General features: G+C 40.5%; 1 protein-coding gene across 1 annotated transcript in view; it reads right to left on the bottom strand.

Moving 5' to 3' along the window:
* The window catches only part of LOC127411634 (son of sevenless homolog 2-like), a 30,970-nt gene that overhangs the window by 3,978 nt on the left and 2,824 nt on the right, over positions 1-24,168 (bottom strand). Inside the window, exons 2-22 of the mRNA XM_051647333.1 lie at positions 22,060-22,185; positions 17,798-17,929; positions 16,539-16,703; positions 15,055-15,261; positions 13,326-13,469; positions 13,122-13,232; positions 12,026-12,124; positions 11,177-11,304; positions 10,415-11,070; positions 9,904-9,985; positions 8,659-8,781; positions 8,341-8,453; positions 2,987-3,209; positions 2,780-2,899; positions 2,458-2,620; positions 2,233-2,350; positions 1,542-1,714; positions 1,344-1,460; positions 702-963; positions 471-512; positions 285-388 (exon numbers count right to left, since the gene is read on the bottom strand). Of these exons, the coding sequence (XP_051503293.1) occupies positions 285-388; positions 471-512; positions 702-963; positions 1,344-1,460; positions 1,542-1,714; positions 2,233-2,350; positions 2,458-2,620; positions 2,780-2,899; positions 2,987-3,209; positions 8,341-8,453; positions 8,659-8,781; positions 9,904-9,985; positions 10,415-11,070; positions 11,177-11,304; positions 12,026-12,124; positions 13,122-13,232; positions 13,326-13,469; positions 15,055-15,261; positions 16,539-16,703; positions 17,798-17,929; positions 22,060-22,185 (3,408 nt within the window). The remainder of the gene's footprint in view (positions 1-284; positions 389-470; positions 513-701; positions 964-1,343; positions 1,461-1,541; positions 1,715-2,232; positions 2,351-2,457; positions 2,621-2,779; positions 2,900-2,986; positions 3,210-8,340; positions 8,454-8,658; positions 8,782-9,903; positions 9,986-10,414; positions 11,071-11,176; positions 11,305-12,025; positions 12,125-13,121; positions 13,233-13,325; positions 13,470-15,054; positions 15,262-16,538; positions 16,704-17,797; positions 17,930-22,059; positions 22,186-24,168) is intronic.

Here is a 24,168-nt window from a genome sequence, read left to right as displayed (position 1 = left end):
ATCACAAAAAACGAGGGATGGAAACGAGGCTCGCAAATTGTTTTTGCGATATTATGGTTTTTCACATAAATTAATTTAGCAACTTGGATGGAAACATAGCTAATGACATAGTGATTGATGTATGTCTTCAAGAAATGACACCCTTCCCTCGAAATCTGATTAGAAGTGGTCACAAGAGCATCCAGGTGTAAACAGCGATGTGTCAACAATGTGTCTCGCCTGACCAGATGTGATCAGATCACCCAAGACGCTTCTTAATACCAGGTGTAAACTGGGTCTATTACCTTGGACTCTGAAGAGGTGTCTTTCCTGCGGGGGGGTAGTGGAGGGGGTTTAAGTGGCTCATCGCTCAACTGGTGTAAACTACCACACGATACAGACTGAAACTCTGATAAATAGAGAATACAAACATACAGTCTTACATTTAGCTACATAACGTAGTATAACTCTACTTATGACTAAACACTTACTGGACTGGGGCAGCAAAACTGGGGCAAATATGGTGTTATTACCTGCAACCAAAAAAAAAACAACAAAAAAAAACAGTATTTCAGCATGTCTAAAAAACATGCACATTTGCAATGTTATTTAGCAGACTTTTAAGTGACTTAATGCACTTGCAGGTTTAGTCCCATAGAAAGTGTCTGAGGATCATTGGCAAAATGGCAATAAAACTTAACTGTGATCTCCACAACTCTCACCATATGAGCTGCTCAGGTCCTGCTCCATGAAGACAGAGTTGAGGTCGGAGCTGGCGGACTGTGGAGGAGTGGGTGTGTTAGGAGAGGTGGGTAGAGAAGCGGGGGTCTCAGGTTCTGTCTCTGCAATGCTCCTGAAGGTAATTTTGTGGGGTGGTTCTCTTTCTAATGGCACTGGGTGACCCTTCAGTGTTCCTCCTCCTCCTGACGCCTGCCGTACCGGGCGAACACCGGGAGACTTTAGAGAATATGTAGTCTTTCTGGGCTACAGAGGGTAACACACAGTTGTAAAAAAAAACATAAAAGACCTAGACCACCCCATATTACTCAAACATAGTGAACAAGAAAAAAAATGCTTTACCATCAGCTTCCAGCATTCCTGTCCTCTTGTGTACAATTAACAAGGGCACATCCTAACATTGCTAAACTGACTATTTTGGTGTGCATCTTAAACATTTATAGGTGGACATCCCACAGCTTTTTGGTCACTACATAATTCCCATTCACTTTCATTTGTATTATGTCATAGTTTTCACTTTACTATTATTCTAAAATGTGGAAAATAGTACAAATAAAGAATGAGTAGGTGTTTCCTAACTTTTGACTGGTAGTGTATAACGTATAGTTTCTCAAATACAAGCTCACAAATCTGGGTGGCTGTTTGCAGTTCCGTGGTTCGATTTCTAGAGACTTGTTGAACAGGTAGTCAGAAAACTCCTTCTCACTCATATTTCCCATTGGATTCAAATTTTCAAAAAACCTCTGCAAGACAAAAAGACAAACTCTTAATGCATGAGAGTGAGAAAAAGAAAGAAAGAGTCAAAGAGAGATAAACATAAAAACCTTTATATCATGTTCTACTTTAAGGCAGTAGGGCTGGTTCTGGTACTGCTGGATTTCTCCAGTGATTTCTGCTACTTTGCGTCTCTTGCTGAAGTTGATCAGCTCTTTTCCGTCACGCTTTAGGAAATCTGGATTTCCCTCCTCAGTCTTCAGAATGTTAGTTAGGTAGATACCTGAATACACAGCACAGTCTGACATGTTTTCACATTTTTTCAGGGGTCTCAGAGTGGTTTACAAGAATTTTGGCTTATATGTGCCAGACCCTCATAAACCAAATCAAACCAAACTTCATTTAAGCGATGAGAATGACTGACTTGTCCATGGTGTGATTTGCATATTATGTGCATTGTGAATGCAAATCACTCCAGGTTCACTTTATGTTCACATTCAAGTACTTCCAACTATTACTGGCTGTGAATTTATTGTGATACAACTACTCTTTTTTTTTTTTTTTTTAACAAATCATAAAATGTTCTCTGACTTCTTCATTTTCAGGCTTGCTAATAAGTCTTTAGAGGACAGGTTTTTGAGAGAGAGTGTGTGGTAGAACGGATGGATACGGTGGTCTAATACAGAAGTCTAGCGGAAATTAACAAAATTGGCTGAAAGTACAGCACTTTTCATATTTATATTCTGTACATGTATTTGTTTATATAAATGCTAGTGTTTTACATTAGGCTCTTTCTCTTACCAAAGAAAGGTACACAAGGTGGGTTGATGGACTTGAGCTTGGCAAGGTATTTTTTAAAATGATCCTGACTGAGCTCAACGGCTTCCTCTAGAATCTTCCTCTTCCTCTCCGGCACAGCCTGCAAACATTAAACAACAAAAGCACATATACTATTATTATCATCTGTCATTTATCTATTATTCAATTAGATTTTGTGTGCATACAAATTCAAGGTGAACAGGTTACCTCAAAAGTGTGGTCCAGGCGATACACAGGTACTGAGTTGATGGCGCTTACAATCTCTAAAACTCCATTAAAGTTATTGAGCTCCTGAAACACCTGCAGAATCTCAATAATACGTGAGAATACAGCAACCCTCTCGTCCACATTTTCTGCCTCCACAATACACCTGAGAGAGAAAGAGTGAATTTACCCAACACTATTATGAAAGCAAGTAACAAGACTAGAGATGAAGGTTTATCTGCACTGTCCTCAAGACAGAATTTCTTATAATGTGAATGCAGACCTCAATTCTCATGATGCAGTTGGGTAAAAACTAGTTACTCACTTCTCAAACCACAGTGTGAGGTTGGTGGTGTGTCTGATCATCCTCAGCAGGTTGGGAGAATTCTTCTCTTTGTCTTCCTTTGTCCAAACGCTACCTACCAGCTCAGATGGACGAACGGCTCTACATACACATACAAAGACTATTTAGTCAACATATAACATCTATTTTACACATTTGTGTCTCCAGCTCTGATTGGCTGTGTCTCACCTGTACAGATCAGACTCTAGCAGGGTTAATTGACGAGCAATTTCAATGGGATGAAGAGTCATGAGGTCAAAGGTGTCGACCTGCCCAGGGCGGCTGATGTGCCATTCAATAGGAGGAGGTGGGCTTTCAAAGGTGATGTTGTGACTGATGCCATTAGACTGAGTTTGTATCTTCCGTCTCATGATCTTACTGATAGACTCTACCCACTTACGCATTGATTTACCTGAAAAAATTATATATACAAAACTCATACATTCATCAGCACTCATTTGTGCCTGATATGTGTGCTGTCTCAACGAGCATGTGTTGTATATGTATTAGGGATGTGCCAGGGTTGTCGACTAGTCCTCTAACAACTGACTAGTCGATTAGTGGGGTTGACTACTAACATTAATATTTTTAGTTGTGGTAGTTTTACTGGGAGATGTAATTCCCAAATAAATTGGGAGACACACCTTCTTCAAGAGCGTTTTCATGAAGATAACTTTCCTGTGCTTAACAGTGAATAACAGTCAGCACAGCATTTGGTCTGACACTGCTTAAATAAATAGTTGCAGTAAAAAAGGTTTAAACTGCTTGATGTTGTGAATATATATGTACCCACAATATTATCTTGCAGCTCTGTGCTTCTGAATGCGCAGAGAGGATTGCCCTGAAACACTCCGGTTGCATCATTCTGCGTTCAGGATGCGCATAAGCAGTTTCGTGCTGCTCTGTATAGTAGCCTTTCTTTTTTCTTTTATAGTTTTGTGCAATAAGATGTTATAGATATTTAGCCTATTTATTTGTTGAATATCCATTAGTCACCATGTTGAAGTGCTGCACACTTCAACATGTTGACTAATGTACAGTGCATCCGGAAAGTATTCACAGCGCTTCACTTTTTCAACATTTTATGTTACAGCCTTATTCCAAAATGGATTCAATTCATTATTTTCCTCAAAATTCTACAAACAATACCCCTTAATGACAACGTGAAAGAAGTTTGTTTGAAATCTTTGCAAATTTATTAAAAATAAAAAACGAGAAAAATCACATGTACATAAGTATTCACAGCCTTTGATCAATACTTTGTTGAAGCACCTTTGGCACCAATTACAGCCTCAAGTCTTTTTGAGTATGATGCTACAAGCTTGGCACACCTATTTTGGGCAGTTTCTCCCATTCTTCTTTGCAGGACCTCTCAAGCTCCATCAGGTTGGATAGGGAGCGTCAGTGCACAGCCATTTTCAGATCTCTCCAGAGATGTTCAATCGGGTTCAAGTCTGGGCTCTGGCTGGGCCACTCAAGGACATTCACAGAGTTGTCCCGTAGCTACTCCTTTGTTATCTTGGCTGTGTGCTTAGGGTCGTTGTCCTGTTGGAAGATGAACCTTCGCCCCAGTCTGAGGTCCAGAGCGCTCTGGAGCAGGTTTTCATCAAGGATGTCTCTGTACATTGCTGCATTCATCTTTCCCTCGATCCTGACTAGTCTCCCCATTCCTTCTGCTGAAAAACATCCCCACAGCATGATGCTGCCACCACCATGCTTCACTGTAGGGATGGTGTTGGCCAGGTGATGAGCGGTGCCTGGTTTCCTCCAGACATGATGCTTGCCATTCAGGCCAAAGAGTTCAATCTTTGTTTCATCAGACCAGAGAATTTTGTTTCTCATGGTCTGAGAGTCCTCCAGGCGGGCTGTCATGTGCCTTTTACTGAGGAGTGGCTTCCGTCTGGCTACTCTACCATACAGGCCTGATTGGTGGAGTGCTGCAGAGATGGTTGCTCTTCTGGAAGGTTCTCCTCTCGCCACAGAGAAACGCTGGAGCTCTGTCAGAGTGACCATCGGGTTCTTGGTCACCTCCCTGACTAAGGCCCTTCTCCCCCGATCGCTCAGTTTGGCCGGGCGGCCAGCTCTATGAAGAGTCCTGGTGGTTCCAAACTTCTTCCATTTACGGATGATGGAGGCCACTGTGCTCATTGGGACCTTCAATGCTGCAGAAATTTTTCTGTACCCTTCCCCAGATCTGTGCCTCGATACAATCCTGTCTCGGAGGTCTACAGACAATTCCTTGGACTTCATGGCTTAGTTTGTGCTCTGACATGCACTGTTAACTGTGGGACCTTATATAGACAGGTGTGTACCTTTCCAAATCATGTCCAATCAACTGAATTTACCACAGGTGGACTCCAATCAAGTTGTAGAAACATCTCAAGGATGATCCGTGGAAACAGGATCCACCTGAGCTCAATTTTGAGTGTCATGGCAAAGGCTGTGAATACTTATGTACATGTGATTTTTGTTCGTTTTTTATTTTTAATAAATTTGCAAAGATTTCAAACAAACTTCTTTCATGTTGTTATTATGGGGTATTGTTTGTAGAATTTTGAGGAAAATAATGAATTTAATCCATTTTGGAATAATGCTGTAACATAACAAAATGTTGAAAAAGTGAATCATTTTTTCACATTTTGTTATGTTGCAGCCTTATGCTAAAATGCTTTAAATTATTTATTTTTTCACATCAATCTACACTCCATACCCCATTATGACAAAGCAAAAACCAGATTTTTTTATAACTGAAAATGTATTAAAAAACAAAACAAAAAAAAACTGAAATATCACATTGACATAAGTATTCAGACCCTTAACTCAGTACTTAGTTGAAGCCCCTTTGGCAGCGATTACAGCCTTAAGTCTTCTTGGGTATGATGTGACAAGCTTTGCACACCTGGATTTGGGGATTTTCTGCCATTCTTCTCTGTAGATTCTCTCAAGCTCTGTCAGGTTGGATGGGGACTGTCGGTGGACAGCCAATTTCAGGTCTCTCCAGAGATGTTTGATTGGGTTCAAGTACGGGCTCTGGCTGGGCCACTCAAGGACATTCACGGCGTTGTCCCTAAGCCACTCTTGCGTTGTCTTGGCTGTGTGCTTAGGGTCATTGTCCTGTTGGAAGGTGAACCTTTGGCCCAGTCTGAGGTTTTGAGTGCTTTGGACCATGTTTTCATTAAGGATATCTCTGTATGTTGCTGCATTCAGCTTTCCTTCAAACCTGACCAGTCCCCCAGTCCCTGCTGCTGAATAACACCCCACAGCATGATGTTACCACCACCATGCTTCACAGTTGAGATGGTATTGCTCAGGTGATGAGCGGTGCCTGGTTTCCTCCAGACATTATGCTTGGAACTGAGGCCAAACAGTTCAGTCTTTGTTTCATCAGACCAGAGAATCTTGTTTTTCACAGTCTTAGAGTCCTTTAGGTGCTTTTTTTATGTGTCTTGCACTGAGGAGAGGTTTCCATCTGGCCACTCTGCCATAAAGCCCAGATTGGTGGAGTGTTGCAATGATGGCTATCCTTCTACAAGTTTCTCCCATCTCCACACATGATCTCTGGAGCTCAACCAGAGTGACCATCGGGTTCTTGGTCACCTCTCTTACCAAGGCCCTTCTCCCCAGATTTCTCAGTTTGGCCGGGTGGCCAGCTCTAGGAAGAGTCCTGGTTGTTCCAAACTTCTTCCATTTAAGAATTATGGAGGCCACAGGTAGCCTGGGTAGCTCAGTGAGTAAAGACGCTGACTACCACCCCTGGAGTTCGCGAGTTCGAATCCCAGGGCGTGCTGAGTGACTCCAGCCAGGTCTCCTAAGCAACCAAATTGGCCCGGTTGCTAGGGAGGGTAGAGTCGCATGGGGTAACCTTCCTCGTGGTCATTATAATGTGGTTCGCTCTTGGCGGGGCGCGTGGTGAGTTGTGCATGGACGCCGCGGTGGATGGCGTGAAGCCTATGTCTCCTTGGTAATGCGCTCAACAAGCCACGTGATAAGATGCGTGGGCTGACGGTCTCAGACGCGGAGGCGCCTGAGATTTGTCCTCCGCCACCCAGATTGAGGTGAGTCACTACGCCATCAAGAGGACTTAGTGCATTGGGAATTGGGCATTGAAAAAGGGGAGAGAGAGAGAAAAAAAAAAGAATTATGGAGGCCACTGTGCTCTTGGGAAACTTCAGTGCATCCGAAAAAAATTTGTAGCCTTCCCCAGATCTGTGCCTCGACACAATCCTGTTTCTGAGCTCCGCAGGCATGGCTTGGTTTTTGCTCTGATATGCATTCTCAGCTGTAAGACCTTATATAGACAGGTGTGTGCCTTTCCACATCATGTCCAATCAATTGAATTTGCCACAGGTGGACTCCAATCAAAGTGCAGAAACATCTCAAAGATGATCCAGAGAAATGGGATACACCTGAGCTAAATTTCAAGTGTCACAGCAAAGGGTCTGAATATTTATGTCAGTGTGATTTCACTTTTTCTTTTTAATACATTTGCAAAGTTATCAAAAATCTGTTTTTTGCTTTGTCATTATGGGGTATGGAGTGTAGATTGATGTGAAAAAATAAATAATTTAAAGCATTTTAGCATAAGGCTGCAACATAACAAAATGTGAAAAAAATGAAGGGGTCTGAATACTTTCTGAATGCACTGTATGTGGATATGTATCAGGGTTGCTGTAGAGTTTTTAAAATCAAATTTAAGACCTTTTCAAGATCTGAACAAATAAAATTAATCCCCATTCCAAAACAAAACAACACACTCAAAATAAATAATGTATCACAGACTCTTAATTAAACAGGCAGGGGCACACATTCAACATGTCCTTAACATTACTTATCAGTAAAACAAGGTAGGATATATACAAGTTTAAAATACTCGAGACATGTTTTCCACATATATATCACATAAAAATTGGTTTATGTACTTTACATAAATAAATACAAATTAGAGGTTGACGGATATTGGATTGTGCTGATTCGATAATGTGTTGAAAGAAAGCCAGTTAGTCTGCCAATAGTTTTTTTAAATGGGTAGTCTATATTAAATGTCCCTAGTCTGTCCTTCCTGGGGGATTTTATGGATATAAAATGTGCACTCATACAATAATCTACAATGTATTACAATATAAACAATTAAAAGTAAAGATTGTCATATTTCATCAACACTACATCATCATCAACAGTTGATCATTAGTGATCGCTTGTCATAAAGTTCCAGAATGGCTTAATGATTGTGATCTGCTCTGCAAAAGCAGGACAATCACAAGCCCCTGTGTGTTTGGAGAAAATACAACGGTGTCATGTTTTCACTTTGAACTACGAAGTGCATGCATTTATTTAATTCAATTGTATTCTTTTGAAGCTTGATAATCACATTAGGTCATATCACGATTCCGGTCTTTCCGCCCCCAAATTTAAGACCGCTTTAAATAAAAAATTAGAATTTTTTTGTGTCATTTAAGATATTTAAGACTTTTTAAGGATCCGCGGGAACCATGTGTATGTCAGTGTGTGTAATTGTTTTAGAGACTGTGTGTGTGTGTGTCTACCTCTAAGCTGTGTGGTGCTGGTGAGGTATTCTTCAAGTCTGCGAAGGAGTTCAGGATCATTCTCAAAGTCATAAAAGTGATGTTCCACCCACTGACGAAACACATTCAGAACCCTAATGACACACAGGTACACATACACACACACACACACACACACACACACACACATCAGACCGACATGCCCACAGACATTATTGGTGTTGATGGACAGCAGAGTCACGAGTTATGAGTTTACAACAGCACGTTAATTGAAATGAGCACAGACTGTATGAAATGATGTGCATGATTGTGCAAAGTTTGTTTGTATGCGTGATTTACCTAAGTTGGACAGGCTGCACATATTCTCTGCGAAATCTCTGAAGCTCGGCTGCCATTGGCTGCTCTCCATTCCAGAGTGCCACTCGGTCCGCCTCTGATGGCTCGGGCTCTGGAATCTCTATCCTGAAGCATCATGGGAAAACAAATTAAATTAAATTACACACACAAAAGCACCTCAACATGAAAGGTAAATGCAACAACCAACAGCAGACAATGCTGAGTTTAGGAACTTCTAATGTGTAACCAACATACATGCAACTGTAACCAACATATATGCAACTGCAACAAACTCCCAGATGGGCAAAGGTTCTGCATGTCAACATTTTAGCGTGAAGTTGTGAATAATTCTACAGAATCCCTCTCTAACTGGCTGATTCTCCTACATTAATAGTTTTTGCTCAGCAGTGTAAAAAAAAAAACAATTGTGTAAAGAGTAAGCGATTTAATGAGTATGATGCAAGAATTTATTTTGAAAGACGCATTTAATTTTTTGCTCTTTTTTTTCTTTTTCTCCCCAATTTGGAATGCCCAATTCCCAATGCGCTCTAAGTCCTTGTGGTGGCACGCCTCAATCTGGGTGGCAGAGGATGAATCCGTGTCTGAGACCGTCAATCCGCACATCTTATCGTGTGGCTTGTTGAGCGCGTTACCACGCAGACATAGCACATGGAGGCTTCACGCTATTCTCCGCGGCATCCACGCACAACTCACCACGCGCCCCACCGAGATCGAACCACATTATAGCAACCACGAGGAGGTTACCCTATGTGGCTCTACCCTCCCTAGCAACCAGGCCAATTTGGTTGCTTAAGAGACCTGGATGGAGTCACTCAGCATGCCCTGGATTCGAACTCATGACTCCAGGGGTGGTAGTCAGTGTCTTTACTCGCTGAGCTTCCCAGGCCCCAATTTTTTTGCTCTTTTGAAAAAAAATAAATAAAAAAAAACAACAAAAAAAGTTCAGTTTACTATATAGAAACACTCAGTGCCCCCTCCCCAGCTTCCAACCTGATGTGTGGTTCTTCACTACACTAGTAGTTTTCACATGCAAAGTGGTTTGCCAATCATAGCTGCCAATTTACATATAAAAGCAATAGAAAAAACAGCCTGTCATTAAAGGTTTTTTTAAGTAACATACCGTAAGTGTGCTTCAGGGGAATAAGAGTTAAAGCTCAGATTTTGATAAAATGCTGACTGTATCATACATTGAATGAATGGTTGTGTATGAGAAACAAGAAGCTTTACCTTTCTATCAGTAGTGTAAGCAGGTCTTGCGGTTTACAGAAAGAGCGGTATGTTGTCAGAAATGTACGTACAAAATTTGGGTCTAAGTGAAAAACAGAAACAGTACTTTACTTATAAAGACACACAGCTACACATACACAAATAAAGAAATACATATATAAACCTAATAACACATCCTCAAAATGACCTTGGCTATTATCACTGAGCCCACATGTAATCTGTGCACTTTTTTCAAATCTTCTGCAATGTTTTTTGGGGTACAAAGTGATAAAAAGGGGTATTATTGTAGGCTAATGCACTGTCCAAGTAGGCAAGATTAAATGAATATGCAAAGGGAAAAAGCAGCAAAACTTTGTAAATGATATAGCTGTTCGAATTCTGTTAAGCTTTCTGTTAAATTCTGTGGGCAAAGACCCCATGCAGACCTGGCTGTAACATGACACAGTCTAATTTCTTGCTGCAATACAGGCAAATTCTGTTCAGTTAGTAAGCACATAGATTTGTTCAGTACCTGCATACATGTGGTACGTCAGTCTTTCAATGAGCTTAACAACTGTTCCGGCTTTAATAATGGGAATTCCAGTCTTGCTCTGTGCTCCCTCCTCAAACACAATGTTTTCTTCAGAGTCCTGAATGGTAAACCTGTAGATGTCTGTTGACGGCAACCTCAGTGGTTGTTCCTCTTCTTCACGGTGCAGGACGGTGTCCAGCATGCGGTCAAGAGTAGGCCGGTACTGCAGAGTGACCAGCGCAGCCATCCACGCAGTCTTCTCTTCTGCCGAACGTGTGCAGAACACGGCACCGCTGTCCTCACGTCCCACCAGCTCAAATGCGTGACGAAACTCAGGCGAATCCTCACGGTCTACGATGCGATATTTACGCAACACAAACTTCTCTTTCAGACGAAACTCTGCCCCACTGCCCGACCCTGGCAACCGGGAGCTCTGGTTGGCTTTGCAGCTGATCATGAGGCCATCAAACAGAAAGTTGTGTCGTTCGTGCTTGGCACCGGCACGTAAGAGCCCCCCCTCCAAGATGAACTGACTGCAGCACTGACCGATATCTCTGCCCTCCCAGCCATCAATACTCCTCTGGATGTCATTCATACGTTTTATAGCTGCCTGCTTGCTACGAGACGCACGACTGTATAACCTATATAAGGGCTCCCTAAGAAAAAAAAAACAGAGGAAAGAAATAGAGGGAGAGAGTTTTGGTATAGACCCACAGGATGCTCTTTGGAATCAATAGTGCTGAGTGAAAGAGTGTGTATTACCCTTGTTTGCGCCGTGGTTGTTGTTTAGCATATATGCGTTCTATGCTGCTCTGTAGGTTGAGCAGTGCAGTTTGAGACTGTTTTAAACACTCCCTGTCATCCTGGTCCTCACTGCGCTCCTGTAATTGCTACAGAGACAAACATACACAAATCTTAATTAAAGGAATAGTTAAAAATGAAAATTCTCTCATCATTTACTCACACTCATGCCATCCCAGATATGTATGACTTTCTTTCTTCTGCTGAACACAAATTTTTTTAGAAGAACATTTCAGCTCTGTATGTCCATACCATGCAAGTGAATGGTGACCAGAACTCCAAAAGCTCCAAAAATGAGATAAAGGCAGCATAAATTTTTTTTTTAAAAATCAATCAGACTCCAATGGTTTAATCAATATCTTCTGAAGAGATCCAGTTGGTTTTGGGTGAGAATAGACCAAAATATTATTCCTTTTTCACTGTACATCTTTACATTGCAGTCTTTAAGCACGACCGTGATTTCAAGCTTGATTACTAGTGCTTGACGCATGCCCAGAGTGTTAGATTTCACAATAAGAGCTTGAAATCATGATCACTAATGAGACTGCTGTCAAGATGTAAAGTGAAAAAGGAGTTATACTTTTGAATTTGAGTTCTGGAGTTCACCATTCACTTGCTTTGTATGAGAGCTGAAATATTTTTCTAAAAATCTTCGTTTGTGTTCAGCAGAACAAATAAAGTCATACACATCTGGGATGGCATGTGGGTAAGTAAATAATGAGAGCATTTTCATTTTTGGGTGAACTATCCCTTTAACACAGCAGATTACATACCTACAGTTTAAAGAGTATGAATGTGTTTAATTCTCACCTGTAACAGTTCAAAGTAGTGCATACAGTGGTAAACTGGAACCATCATCAACTGAGGAAGCACGTATTGCACTGCCTCCTTAAAACCCTCTGCTATTGACTGAAACATATAAACACAACACAGGAGAGGAAAAATTGAGGAATGTTGTTGCTGCTTTTTTTTCAAGGATAGTGAATGGAGACAGAGGTTGTGTTCCATGGAAGATGGAAAAAGTCATACAGGTTTGAAACAAGAGTAAATGGGTGAATAAATGACAATTTTCATTTTTTGGGTGAACTCTTTAACACAGTCTGGATATATTGGCTGTGTCCAAAACTGTAAAATGCTGCCTTCAGTGGCTGAATACAGAGATAGGAAGGGATCAAGGGAACATCCGAATCCAACGTTCGCATCACATCTGTCTATTGATATACTTTAATCTGTTCTATTTTTGAAGGCAGCATAGATGTATCCTTTCGCTGCCTATGAAATCCCATAATCCTGAGAGTGCGGTTCAACAGCGGTTGAACTGAAGAAAGAAAATGGCAGCCAAAGCAGTTGTTTACTTGTAATTCCATTTCTAGTGTGAAATTAGTAATGTAGTTATTAAATATACACTTTGTTATCACTAAAACTGGTGGGGGATATTAATAAGAGGAAAAGTCATAGTAACTGAGGTCCTGTACAGTTATAATAGTTGTTCTGTTATGGAAAGTGAGCGCTGTGTGTTCAGCAGTGTGACAGCTCTGGGGTAAAAGCTGTTCTTCAGCCTGGTCGTGCGGGCATACAGGGCTCTGTAACGCTTGCCAGACAGCAAAGGGGTGAAGATGCTGTGACCGGGGTGGGTCGGGTCTCTACAGATCCTCGCAACGATGTGACGATTTTCTGCTTCCGAGACGAACCTTTATATGCATACACTGACTGTTAAATCATTGACTGATAGGTCAGCAAGGCAAAAAGGCAGCTACCTTAGGATTCAGATGCAACCATTGTCTGTTTGAAGGAAGTTTGTAATTTACATGGCATACGGTAATTACACACACACACAAAAAAAATGGTTAGCCAATCAGGCGAACAACTAAGTGAACCAATTGGAGGCCAAGATTTTGATGCTTACCTGAAAGTGCAGAGCAACAGTGGGGCGGGTCATCAGAGTGTTGAAATGTTGACAAAAATCTTTAGAGAGGATGTCCTGAGAGAGTGTCTCATAGGGATCAAACGCCTGCTCCTGAACACAACACATACAGATGATGGTCTGTTTGACCATTCACATTTTTTCTCAGAGCGGAATGAGAACAAGTGTCTGTGTGTTTATCTGTACCTCAGCGAGGTCTTCGAAGCAGCTGCCCACAAGGGGGTGTGGACTCCCATCAGCTGTCATTTCTACGGCATCCTCGATCAGACCCAACAACTTCACCGTTAACTCGTGAACCTCCAGAATATTACTGAACGCCAGCTCCACATCCTACACACATCACAAAGAGAAAAACTGAACATGTAAATTATATTAAAGGGTTAGTTCACCCAAAAATGAAAATTCTCTCATCATTTACTCACTCTCATGCCATCCCAGGTGTGTATGATTTTCCTTCTACATCAGAACACATTTGAAGAAAAATAGAAAAATATCTTAGCTCATTAGGTCCTTAAAATGCAAGTGGATGGGGATACAACCTTTGAAGCTCCAAAAAGAACAGACAGTTAGAATAAACGTCATCCATATGACTCCACTGGTTAAATTAATGTCTTCTTAAGCAAAACGATCACTTGTAGTGCAAAAAGCATCAATATTTAAGAACTTTTTAACTATGAATCATCGCTTCCGGTCAGCAGCAATACGCACGTGACGTAATCGCATTGGCATGTTCACGTGAGAACAGATGCACATGTGACAGCCTGAAGAGCAGCGCTGTTTACAACCGAGTAGGAGGAACGCTGTTCAGAAACTTTCATGGTTTTATCTGTTTGTTAACTCACAATGGGACATGTGTGCGCTCATCCTAAATGTCTCAACCGAGAGAAAAACGTGAGATTAGATCCATAACATGCCAACGCGAATACATCACACAAGACTGCGTGAACTCTGCCCTCTCGTGAATGCGCATAGGGCTGCTGACCAGAAGCGATGGTTTATAGTTAAAAAATAACTTAAATATGGATCTTTTTCGCAGCAAAAGCGATCGTTTCGCTCTAGAAGTTATTAATTTAACCAGTGGAATCGTATAGATGACGTTTATGCTGACTGTTTTTTTTTTTTTTTTTTTTTTGGAGCTTCAAAGGATGTGTCCCGAGCCACTTGCATTTTAAGAACCTACTGAGCTATTTTTCTTCAAATGTGTTCTGATGAAGAAAGAAAGTCATACAAACCTGGGATGGCATGATGGTGAGTAAATGATGAGAGAATTATAATTTTTAACTATACCTTTAAAAAGAATGCATCCAAAACAAAACACAACTCTCAAAAGTATGACATTTTGCACATCGACATATAGTCTGGTCTACATTACAACTTATTCTGGCCAAGAACTGCCCACTAAGAGCAACTAGTTCTTCCTTTGGAAGCACTAATTCTGGGAACTTGCAAACAAGACTGTGTTTACTGGTGGCCTAAAAAAATTTTGCACCCTGACAAGATGGCCAGTCAGACTGGAACTTGCCATTCTGAGTAAGCTTTTGTCATTTTTGTGTGCAATATGCCAATTGAGGCAAAGACAAAAGGCATGTTTAATTTGAAGTTGTGACGAATCAACACAATTCTTGTTGAAAATTCTCTAATATAACAGAGAAAACCATCAGACCATTTTTGAGATTCTGAGTAGAACTAGATGTAGTAAAATCACTGTAATGCATGGCCACTCATGGCTTATTGCCTTAATATACTCACTTCAGAAGGACCTGAGGGGAATTCACACTGAGCGGAACATGAAGATCAATGTTGAACCAGCTCATCTTCACCGCATCGCCTCAATTCGACAACTTTGTAAATCACTGTCAGTGTGAATGCCCCTTTACACAGACAGCACATGATCTGATTGGTCGGGAGAACTCACCTGAGCGGAAAAAAGTTTGCCATTGGACATAAAGGCCTGGCGGAATACTTTAATGATGAGATCGAGTTCCCGCAGATACTGACGCTCCTCAGCAATCTCCAAACGCACCAGGTCATCATATGTGAGCTCACCAGAGGAAGACACCTCCTCTACACCCTGAGAAACCAGTCCCATCTCCTCTTCCTGATCGAACATATCCATTAACACCTGATAACACGCAGACACAGTTAATTTTTACACAGTTTATTGTTTTAGCCATAGTCTTTTGCTGAAAATGTCCTTTAAATTTATTCAATATTTCATATAATTTTAGACAGTTTTAATCTGACTAAAATGGCATATAATTTAAGTCAACAAAATAAACATTCGTGAATGTGCAAAATGACAAAAAAGTGTATCAAACTCTATAAGACCAAACTGTACAACTGTCAAACACAACTGTCCTTGTTTTCAAAACCTGAGCTCCTAAAATAACGGCATATAATATTAGGGGTGTCAATATGTTAAAATAATTAATTGTGATAATTCATAAGCTTTTTTGTAGTTAATATCTACAATAATTTTAAATTTGCTGAAATACTGTGCATTCCGTTTTAATAAATGCCTAATGAATCCTAATGAAGCCCCTAGTGGGCTGCTCATTAATATTAGCTTAGTTGGTAAATGACATGATGAAAATAACCACATAGAGAACACCTATAGACTAACATGACAATGTAATGTAAGGTCAGTAAGTTTCACAAAATTATAGATAACTTGATCTTTTAATGACATGACGATGTTAGTTTAGGTTGTCAAATGGCATGACTGTAAAAAGTGCTTTTTCCTTGAAAATATACTTTACAACATCCAGTTTACACAGCCTAGATCCTTTCAGTCTCACAGACTAACCATCACATAACATTCATTAAGAATTACACAGATTTGATCCATCCAGGCTAATACAATGCACACTCCACAGGAAGAAATACGTTCGCTTAACAGGAAGAAATTGCAGGATTTGGGCAAGTTTTTTGAGTAATTTAAATCTTTAAAAGATAGTCAAGAGTTTTGTTTAAATGAGATACCTGCATATCTGCTGACAATATATGACAGAAGTGCTATTATTGTCTGCTTTTCTTTTATTGGACAAGGTAGTTAAAAGTTACAGGAATTGTCGAGGGGAGATGAAGAACAAACTGCGACCTTGTTTCAAGCTGGTCTGATATTGTGGTGACACAGTGGCATGTAATAATGGTTGTTTTCATATCACAGATGGCTCTTTCTTCACATCCAAAAGCGCAATTCTTATGAAAGTAATCGTCAGATTACCAAATATTGTCAGATTTATCAACCCCTGGTCAACCACTACTCATAATTTAACTCATAGCATCCCTTAGAGAAGCAGTAGCATTTTCTCACACATGCTTCTATATACACCTACCTGCATCCATCCATCCACACACACACACACACACACACACACACACACACACACATCTGACCTTGTCAGCACACATGGAGACTGTGATGTCCTGCTGGCTGATCTCATAATGTCGAATGTTGCTCACGTAGTTTCCAGCCAACTTGAGGATGTCGGCTGAGATGTACTCCAGCACAGCAACGATATACAGACACACATGATAGTCGATCTTGTAGCCCAGCACCTCCTGCATACACAACACCAGATGTGTGTTACTCTGTGTGTATTTTGGGAGATGTATGTGACTGTTGTGGATCAAGTAAGATGTGTTTTGAGTAGAGCTGTCAGAATTAACGCATTAATGCATGCGATAAATGTTAAAAGTTTAACGCGTTATTTTTTCTTAATCGTGATTAACACATTTACCGTTAATACGGCATAACACTTGTGTGAAGGGCGGGACCTTTGTAATATGTCCGCCCGGAGTCATTACACTGACTTAAACAGACACAGCGCCAGAGCCCTTCCACCAAGAAGAGCCTACAAGCTTAGCATAAAATAGCATAATGCGGCAGTCCCATAGACATTCTATGGGTGGTACTGTCATAATAATCTCCTATGATAGAGCCGCGGAGGTTGTTATCTCGATAAATAAAAAAATCTCTGACAGCACTTCCTTGTCAGTGATAAAATGATGGATAAAGGAGCTCTTAGCACTATTTGATGTACAAAACAAGCCCAGATGGGACTTGTAAGGCACATTTTAATTACCACAGAAGCAAGTCAAGACCTAACTATCACCAAAACGCAGAATGAGACGTTTTTGTCTGGAAGCGTTTTTCATGGCGAGTTCAAAGCTTGACGCTGGCGTTGACACTCTGACGCGAATCATGAACAGAGCTTTACGATTGCTGTAACAAAGCGGATAGTCACAGTCTACCAGCAGATTAATATTATGGAGGATAAGAGTTTAAGAGATTTAATGTCCATTGCAATGAATATGCAACCTATGGGGGGACTAGTTCTTTCAATTAGTCAACCTCCAACTTGAACAATTAATGTTATTCGAATTGGTGCTATTTTAGTGCATTTCATGTGGAAGGCTTTGTATGGAAAATGTTAGTAAGGCATTATATTGTTACATATTGTTTTGTTTCCAAAGATGGAAATAAATGCATTTTGACAAGAAAATAAGTATATATAATGTCAAATTTCAGCACTTTCAAAATCTGCAATTAATCGCGATTAACTACAAAAAAAAAAATAATAAATAAAAAATGCGATTAATCACAATTAAAAAACATTTATTGACTGACAGCAGTAGTTTTGAGTGTTTCACACCTTCAGTAGTGGATGTATCTTATCGACTGGCAGCAGCAGTGGGTTCCTTCGTTTGCGTTTCTCTATTGCAGCCTGAGCGTCTGCCATGGCCCATTTATCAATGGGATTCGGGAACGTCTTCTGGACACGCTCCTGCGAACACACACCAAGCCAAAGGTGACAAAGCTGATCAGGCACACACATTCAGCCGAACTGTGTGCTTGTATCTGTGTGCAACTATTTTAGATGCAATCCAGGATTGTGTGTTTAGTTCTATATCACATAGTGTTGGATTGTGTGTGTTGAGGAGTAATTTCATTTCACGTTAATGGTATACTTGACAATACAATTATTTTTGCAGCAAAAAAATGAATACAAAATTATATATATAATAAAGTTATGATGTGCAGCAAAGTTGTTGAGCTTGGGAAGTGGCTATAAGAAAATAGCTAAAGCATTGAAAATACCCATTAAAATGTTTTATTAAATCATACAATAACAAGGAAATGCAAAACATTATATATATATATATATTATATATAAGAAAATACCCATTTCCACCATCATGGCAATAATTAAGAAGTGCCAATCAACAGGAGATGTTACGAATCGACCTGAAAGAGGATGTGTCTATACTGTCTCCACGCATGGTGGTTCGAGTGGCCAAAAATTCTCCAAGGATCACAATTAGTTAAGTCTTGGGGTCAGAAAGTCTCCAAAACTACAATCAGACATCACCTACTTCACAAGTTGTTTGGGAGGGTTTCAAGAAAAAACAACAAACTCAAGCATCTTAAGTTTGCCAGACACTACTGGAACTTCAAATGGGACCGGGCTCTATGGTCAGACAAAACAAAAATAGAACTTTTTGGCAGCAAACACCAGAGATGAATTTGGCACACACAGAGAGGTAGCCATATGGAAAAGTACCTCATGCCCACGGTTAAATATATTGGTGGATCTTTAATGTTGTGGGGCTGTTTTTATGCCAGAGGTCCTGGACATCTTGTTCGGATACATGGCATCTCATTGCCTCTGCCAAAAAGACTAAAATGGGCTGTGGTTGGATATTCCAGTAGGACAGTGATCCAAAACACACATCAAAATCAACACAAAAATAGTTCACTGACCACAAAATCAAGGTTCTGCCATGGCCATACCAGTCCCCTGACCTGAAAACCTGTGTGGTGAACTGAAGAGGAGAGTCCACCAGCATGGACCTCTGAATTTTAAGGATCTGTAGAGATTCTGTATGGATGAATGGTCTCAGATTATTTGCCATGTGTTCTCCAACCTCATTAGGCATTATAGGAGAAGACTCAGAGCTGTTATCTTGGCAAAGGGAGGTTGCACAAAGTATTGAATAAAAGGGTGCCAATAATTGTGCCACACATATATTTGACAAAAATATTAGTTTTTTGATAAAACTTGTGTTGTGTTTGGAATTGTTTGATATCTATTTGAGGATAGATTTTTGTTAATCTTTTGAATGAAAGACCAAAAGGATAAACAATAAGGATATATTTTTCACAGCCTTCTTTTCTCATATTTACCAAGGTTGCCAATATTTTTGGCCACAACTGTGTGCGCGCGTGTGTGTATATGTACACACACACACACACACACACACACACACACAATAGGGAGCAAAAGTGGGCAAAGCAAAAAAACTAAACTAAATTTGCCACGTCAATTCGTTTACAAAGAAATATTAAAATAACAAAAATTGTTAGGTTATGTCTAGCTCATTGTGCATGACACCGCGGAGACTCCCAGTAAGTGGAGGCTCATGCTACCCTCCGCGATCCACGCACAATTTATCACGCACCACATTGAGAGAGAGAGAACCACTAATCATGACCACGAGGAGGTTACCCCATGTGACTCTACTCTCCCTAGCAACCGCGCCAATTTGGTTGCTTAGGAGACCTGGCTGGAGTCACTCAGCACACCCTGGATTTGAACTTGCGACTCCAGGGGTGGTGGTCAGTGTTACTACTCACTGAGCTACCCAGGCCCCCCCGATCTCCAGCTTTCTGAAAGATAGGCAGCAATTAGTGAGACTGGGGAAACTCACATCTGGGACCCTCACTATTAGCACTGGTGCTCCTCAGGGATGCATTCTCTCTCCACTTCTCTTCTACCTGTTCACGAATGACTGCACAGCAAAAGATCCCACTGTCAAGCTCCTGAAATTTGCAGATGACAGCACGGTCATCGGCCTCATCCGCGACGGTGACGAGTCTGCATACAGACGGGATGTTGATCAGCTGGCTGTCTGGTGCGGTCACAACAACCTTGAGCTGAACACACTCAAAACAGTGGAGATGATAGTGGACTTCAGGAGAAATCCCCCCACACCCACCCCCTCACCATCCTGAACAACACTGTGGCAGCAGTGGAGTCATTCAGGTTCCTGGGTTCTACCATCTCTCAGGACCTGATGTGGGACACCCAGAAGGCTCAGCAGTGGTTGTACTGAGGAAGTCCAACCTGCCACAGGAGCTGCTGACACAGTTCTACTTGGCCGTCATTGAGTCTGTCCTGTGTACATCTATAAATGTCTGGTTTGGTTCAGCCACCAAATCAGACAGAAGGAAACTACAACGGACAGTCAGGACTGCTGAGAGGACTATTGGTGCCCTCTGCCCACCCTCCAAGACCTGTACATCTCCAGAGTGAGGAAACGTGCAGGTAGAATCACTCTGGACCCCACACACCCTACCCACTCCCTCTTTGAACTGTTGCCCTCTGGCCAGTGCTACAGAGCACTGAGCACCAGGACATCCAGGCACAAAAACAGTTTTTACCCTCAGGCCATTTTCCTCATGAACAGTTAAACAGCCTCTGGACTCCAGTATAGTGCAATAATGTAAATACATATCTCATGTACATATGTAAATTCACATATTTAATTAAATAACTGTACATACCCCTACCTTGCACATACATTACAACTTGCACATGTACACACGCCATTCTGTTATATGTCCTATTATTTGTATGTCTATTTATACTCTTACCTTGTTTTATATTCTTTGCCTCACTGTAATATTCTGTGTGCACTTGTTTCTCCTATCACCAAACATTTTTTCTTGTGTACGTGAGAACACTTGGCAATAAAGCTCATTCTGATTCTGATTTAGAATAAAATCTGGCCAAAAAGAAGGTGTTTTTAAGTCCATTTTGGTGGTTCATAACAGCTCGTTTGGGCGATCTTTTTGGAAAAATTCTAACCGGCTGCTGAACACCTTACTGCCATTGATCCACGTCATCAGTAGGTGTGACCTGTCAACATGAACACACCGGCGTGCAGTTATTAGCGATCTGGTGCAAATGTACCTACATCTGTATGATCGTTCGCTTAGAGAAATTTTCCAAGACCATGCCATGCGATTTTTGTTTTGTTTAATTAGTCTACAAAAGGAATCAATTCTACTCAAATACTCTCAAGTGTCCATTCACTCATGTGCTGTCTGCAGCAAAAGCATTCACACATCTGCCCAGAGATATGCAGATCATCATTCTTTTGTCTTTATTTCATCACACTGACACTTTTATACACTCATCTTTGCAGCAGTATCAGCGTCATCATAAATTATTACAACAACAGTGTAACCGATGTATATTATGGCCGCGTAGCGTGTTGGCGCATTAGCGTCATGAATTCAAAATGTAAACAAGACAAATTAAACATTTTCTACTGCATATATATTACTTTAAATCATTGAGTGTGAATTCTACTCATACTGTAGAATGAGGCATAAAGTCATTGATAACACATTTTAATGTCACATTAAAATGTGTCCTCATATTTAAATGTACTTCTAATGCCTCCCACAGCAGTGTGACCAGTGTCTGAATGTTTGCAAACAGTATATCGTTGCTTGGCTGTTTAGAACTTCTTTTTACTGCTGAATGAAGATGAACTTCTCCAGAAGTATTTCAGGGCCTTAACTCGACCAATTATGTGAGTTTTGAAAACAGTGTTTATTTTTGCAATTCTGTTTGGTGGTGCAGAAATTACATATTGCAACTTTTCTGCAAGCTGAAGTATTGCTCCGCAACGGCAAATAACTAAATCCCACTTCACGTTGTCCCTATTCCTTCCACGTCTTAACTTGTTTGGGACATGCATCATCACTCCATGTTGCTCTGATATGCAAATAACATAATAGTAGTCCTGCCCACTAACAGCTGCAGTATAAACAGTATATCAATATTTCTACCGTCTGACACATTTCTTCCATCATACCACCCAGCCCTATTGTGCATGTATGTACCTCGACATCAGTTATAGTTCTGGGCTGTGTGACACACAGCTTGTTCAGGAGCTGTAGTATGAGTGCCTCAATATGCTGAAGGGCGTCTTCTTTAGCTGACAGGTTTGGATGCACTTGTAACTGCACCTGCACATAAGAACAACATTACAGCAACTTCAATTTTACACTTAAACAGGGAAACATAAGAGTATTCAAAAAGGATCAACAAAAAAAGGAGAGAGATAAACAGTAAAAACAAAATGTGCATTACATTTTTAGATGGTAATGTGTCAGATGCTCCTGCACCAGTGTGTATACAATAAAGAGGGGTGTACTTTTATACATAAAAACACATGAAATTATACTGTAACAAAAGCCGCATGATATAATCTGACACACACGCCTTCTCAGTTGGATGGACAAATTCAAAGACTCTCTTTCCCATGTAACCCCCCCCCTCCCCCCCTCCCTTACTGGGCTGTGTCCTTAAATAGGAATGCAGTCTGTTCAGGTACTGTGGCAAAACCAGTTAGAGAGAGAGAGATAGAGAGAGAGAGAGAACAGTAGCTGAGTAGCAGTATAGAAAACAGCATGTGTTATGACAGGTGAACGGTGCAAGGTTAGAGGTTAGAATACAGGTTTAATCCACTTATAGTCAATCAGTGAAATACTGACCAAGACAAAAGCAAATGCATGCATGCACATAGACACGCAAATATACAGATGAGAAATGGGTTGTGCTCTCTGCTCTAGTGTCTGGTTACATGCCGCCTTCCATTAGGCACTGAGAGCTACTCTACTGGGACCCCTGAACACACACACACACACACACACACACTCTACCCCACTGTCTTCTCCAGGGATAGGGGGATGATAGTAGCAGACAGAGAAGTATTGATGTGGAGAATGGGAGAGTAGGCAGAGAAAATGAGAGATGGAAGAGAGTGGTGGAAGAGCGAGAGAGTGTCAGTCCAGAATGAAAAACATACAGGATGGAAACAACAATATCATCTCTAGATTTTAAAATAAAGACTTTCTATACATTTATGTGATTAAGATTTAAGCCTAGGCCTTGAGGCATAATATAGCTGATATAAAAGAGATAAAACCATGTTCTACATCAAAAGAGCTCTAGAGACAAGACTAAAGTAAACCATTAACTATTCTAGAGATCAGTTATTCTTGCTTTATGTGAATAAAAATGCATTCTTTAACCCTTGTGCTGTTTTTTTCTAACACATTTTATTTGTTAATAAATCTCCGATATCGTATATATTACCACAAGATATTGCATTAAATCTTTTTTATCAACTTCTCTTTTAGTAATTATGAGTTTTGTACTCCAACTTCTTTTTTATTAATGAGTTTTGTATTCCTTTTTTTTTAACTGATAGGATTCATTTAACTGAGCTCATACCGGGCTAGTGGGGGGCACTCCCTGCAGGAAAAAAAAATAAAAAAAAATAAAAAAATAATAATAATAATAATAAATATATATATATATATATATATATATAAACTGGTGGCCAAAACTTTGGAATCATGTACAGATTTTGCTCTTATGAAAGAAGTTGTTACTTTTATTCACCAATTGGCATTCAGCTGATCACAATGTATAGTCAGGACATTAATAACGTGAAAAATTACTATTACAATTTGAAAAGAAAAAAAAAATGTTCAGAACTTCTTAAACTACTTCAAAGAGTTCTCATCAAAAAATCATCCATGTGCAGCAATGACAGCTTTGCAGATCCTTGGCATTCTAGTTGTCAGATTGTCCAGATACTCAGGTGACATTTCACCCCATGCTTCCTGTAGCACTTGCCATAGATGTGGCTGTCTTGTCGGGCACTTCTCACGCACCTTACAGTCTAGCTGATCCCACAAAACCTCAATGGGGTTAAGATCCATAACACTCTTTTCCAATTATCTGTTGTCTAATGTCTGTGTTTCTTTGCCCACTCTAACCTTTTCTTTTTGTATTTCTGTTTCAAAAGTGGCTTTTTCTTTGCAATTCTTCCCATAAGGCCTGCACCCCTGAGTCTTCTCTTTACTGTTGTACATGAAACTGGTGTTGAGCGGGTAGAATTCAATGAAGCTATCAGCTGAGGACATGTGCGGCATCTATTT

The sequence above is a fragment of the Myxocyprinus asiaticus genome, chromosome 21, assembly GCF_019703515.2.
Source record: "Myxocyprinus asiaticus isolate MX2 ecotype Aquarium Trade chromosome 21, UBuf_Myxa_2, whole genome shotgun sequence".
Lineage (NCBI taxonomy): Eukaryota > Metazoa > Chordata > Actinopteri > Cypriniformes > Catostomidae > Myxocyprinus > Myxocyprinus asiaticus.
The sequence above is the reverse complement of the archived record's forward strand: the minus strand, read 5'-3'. Positions and strand labels throughout refer to the sequence as shown.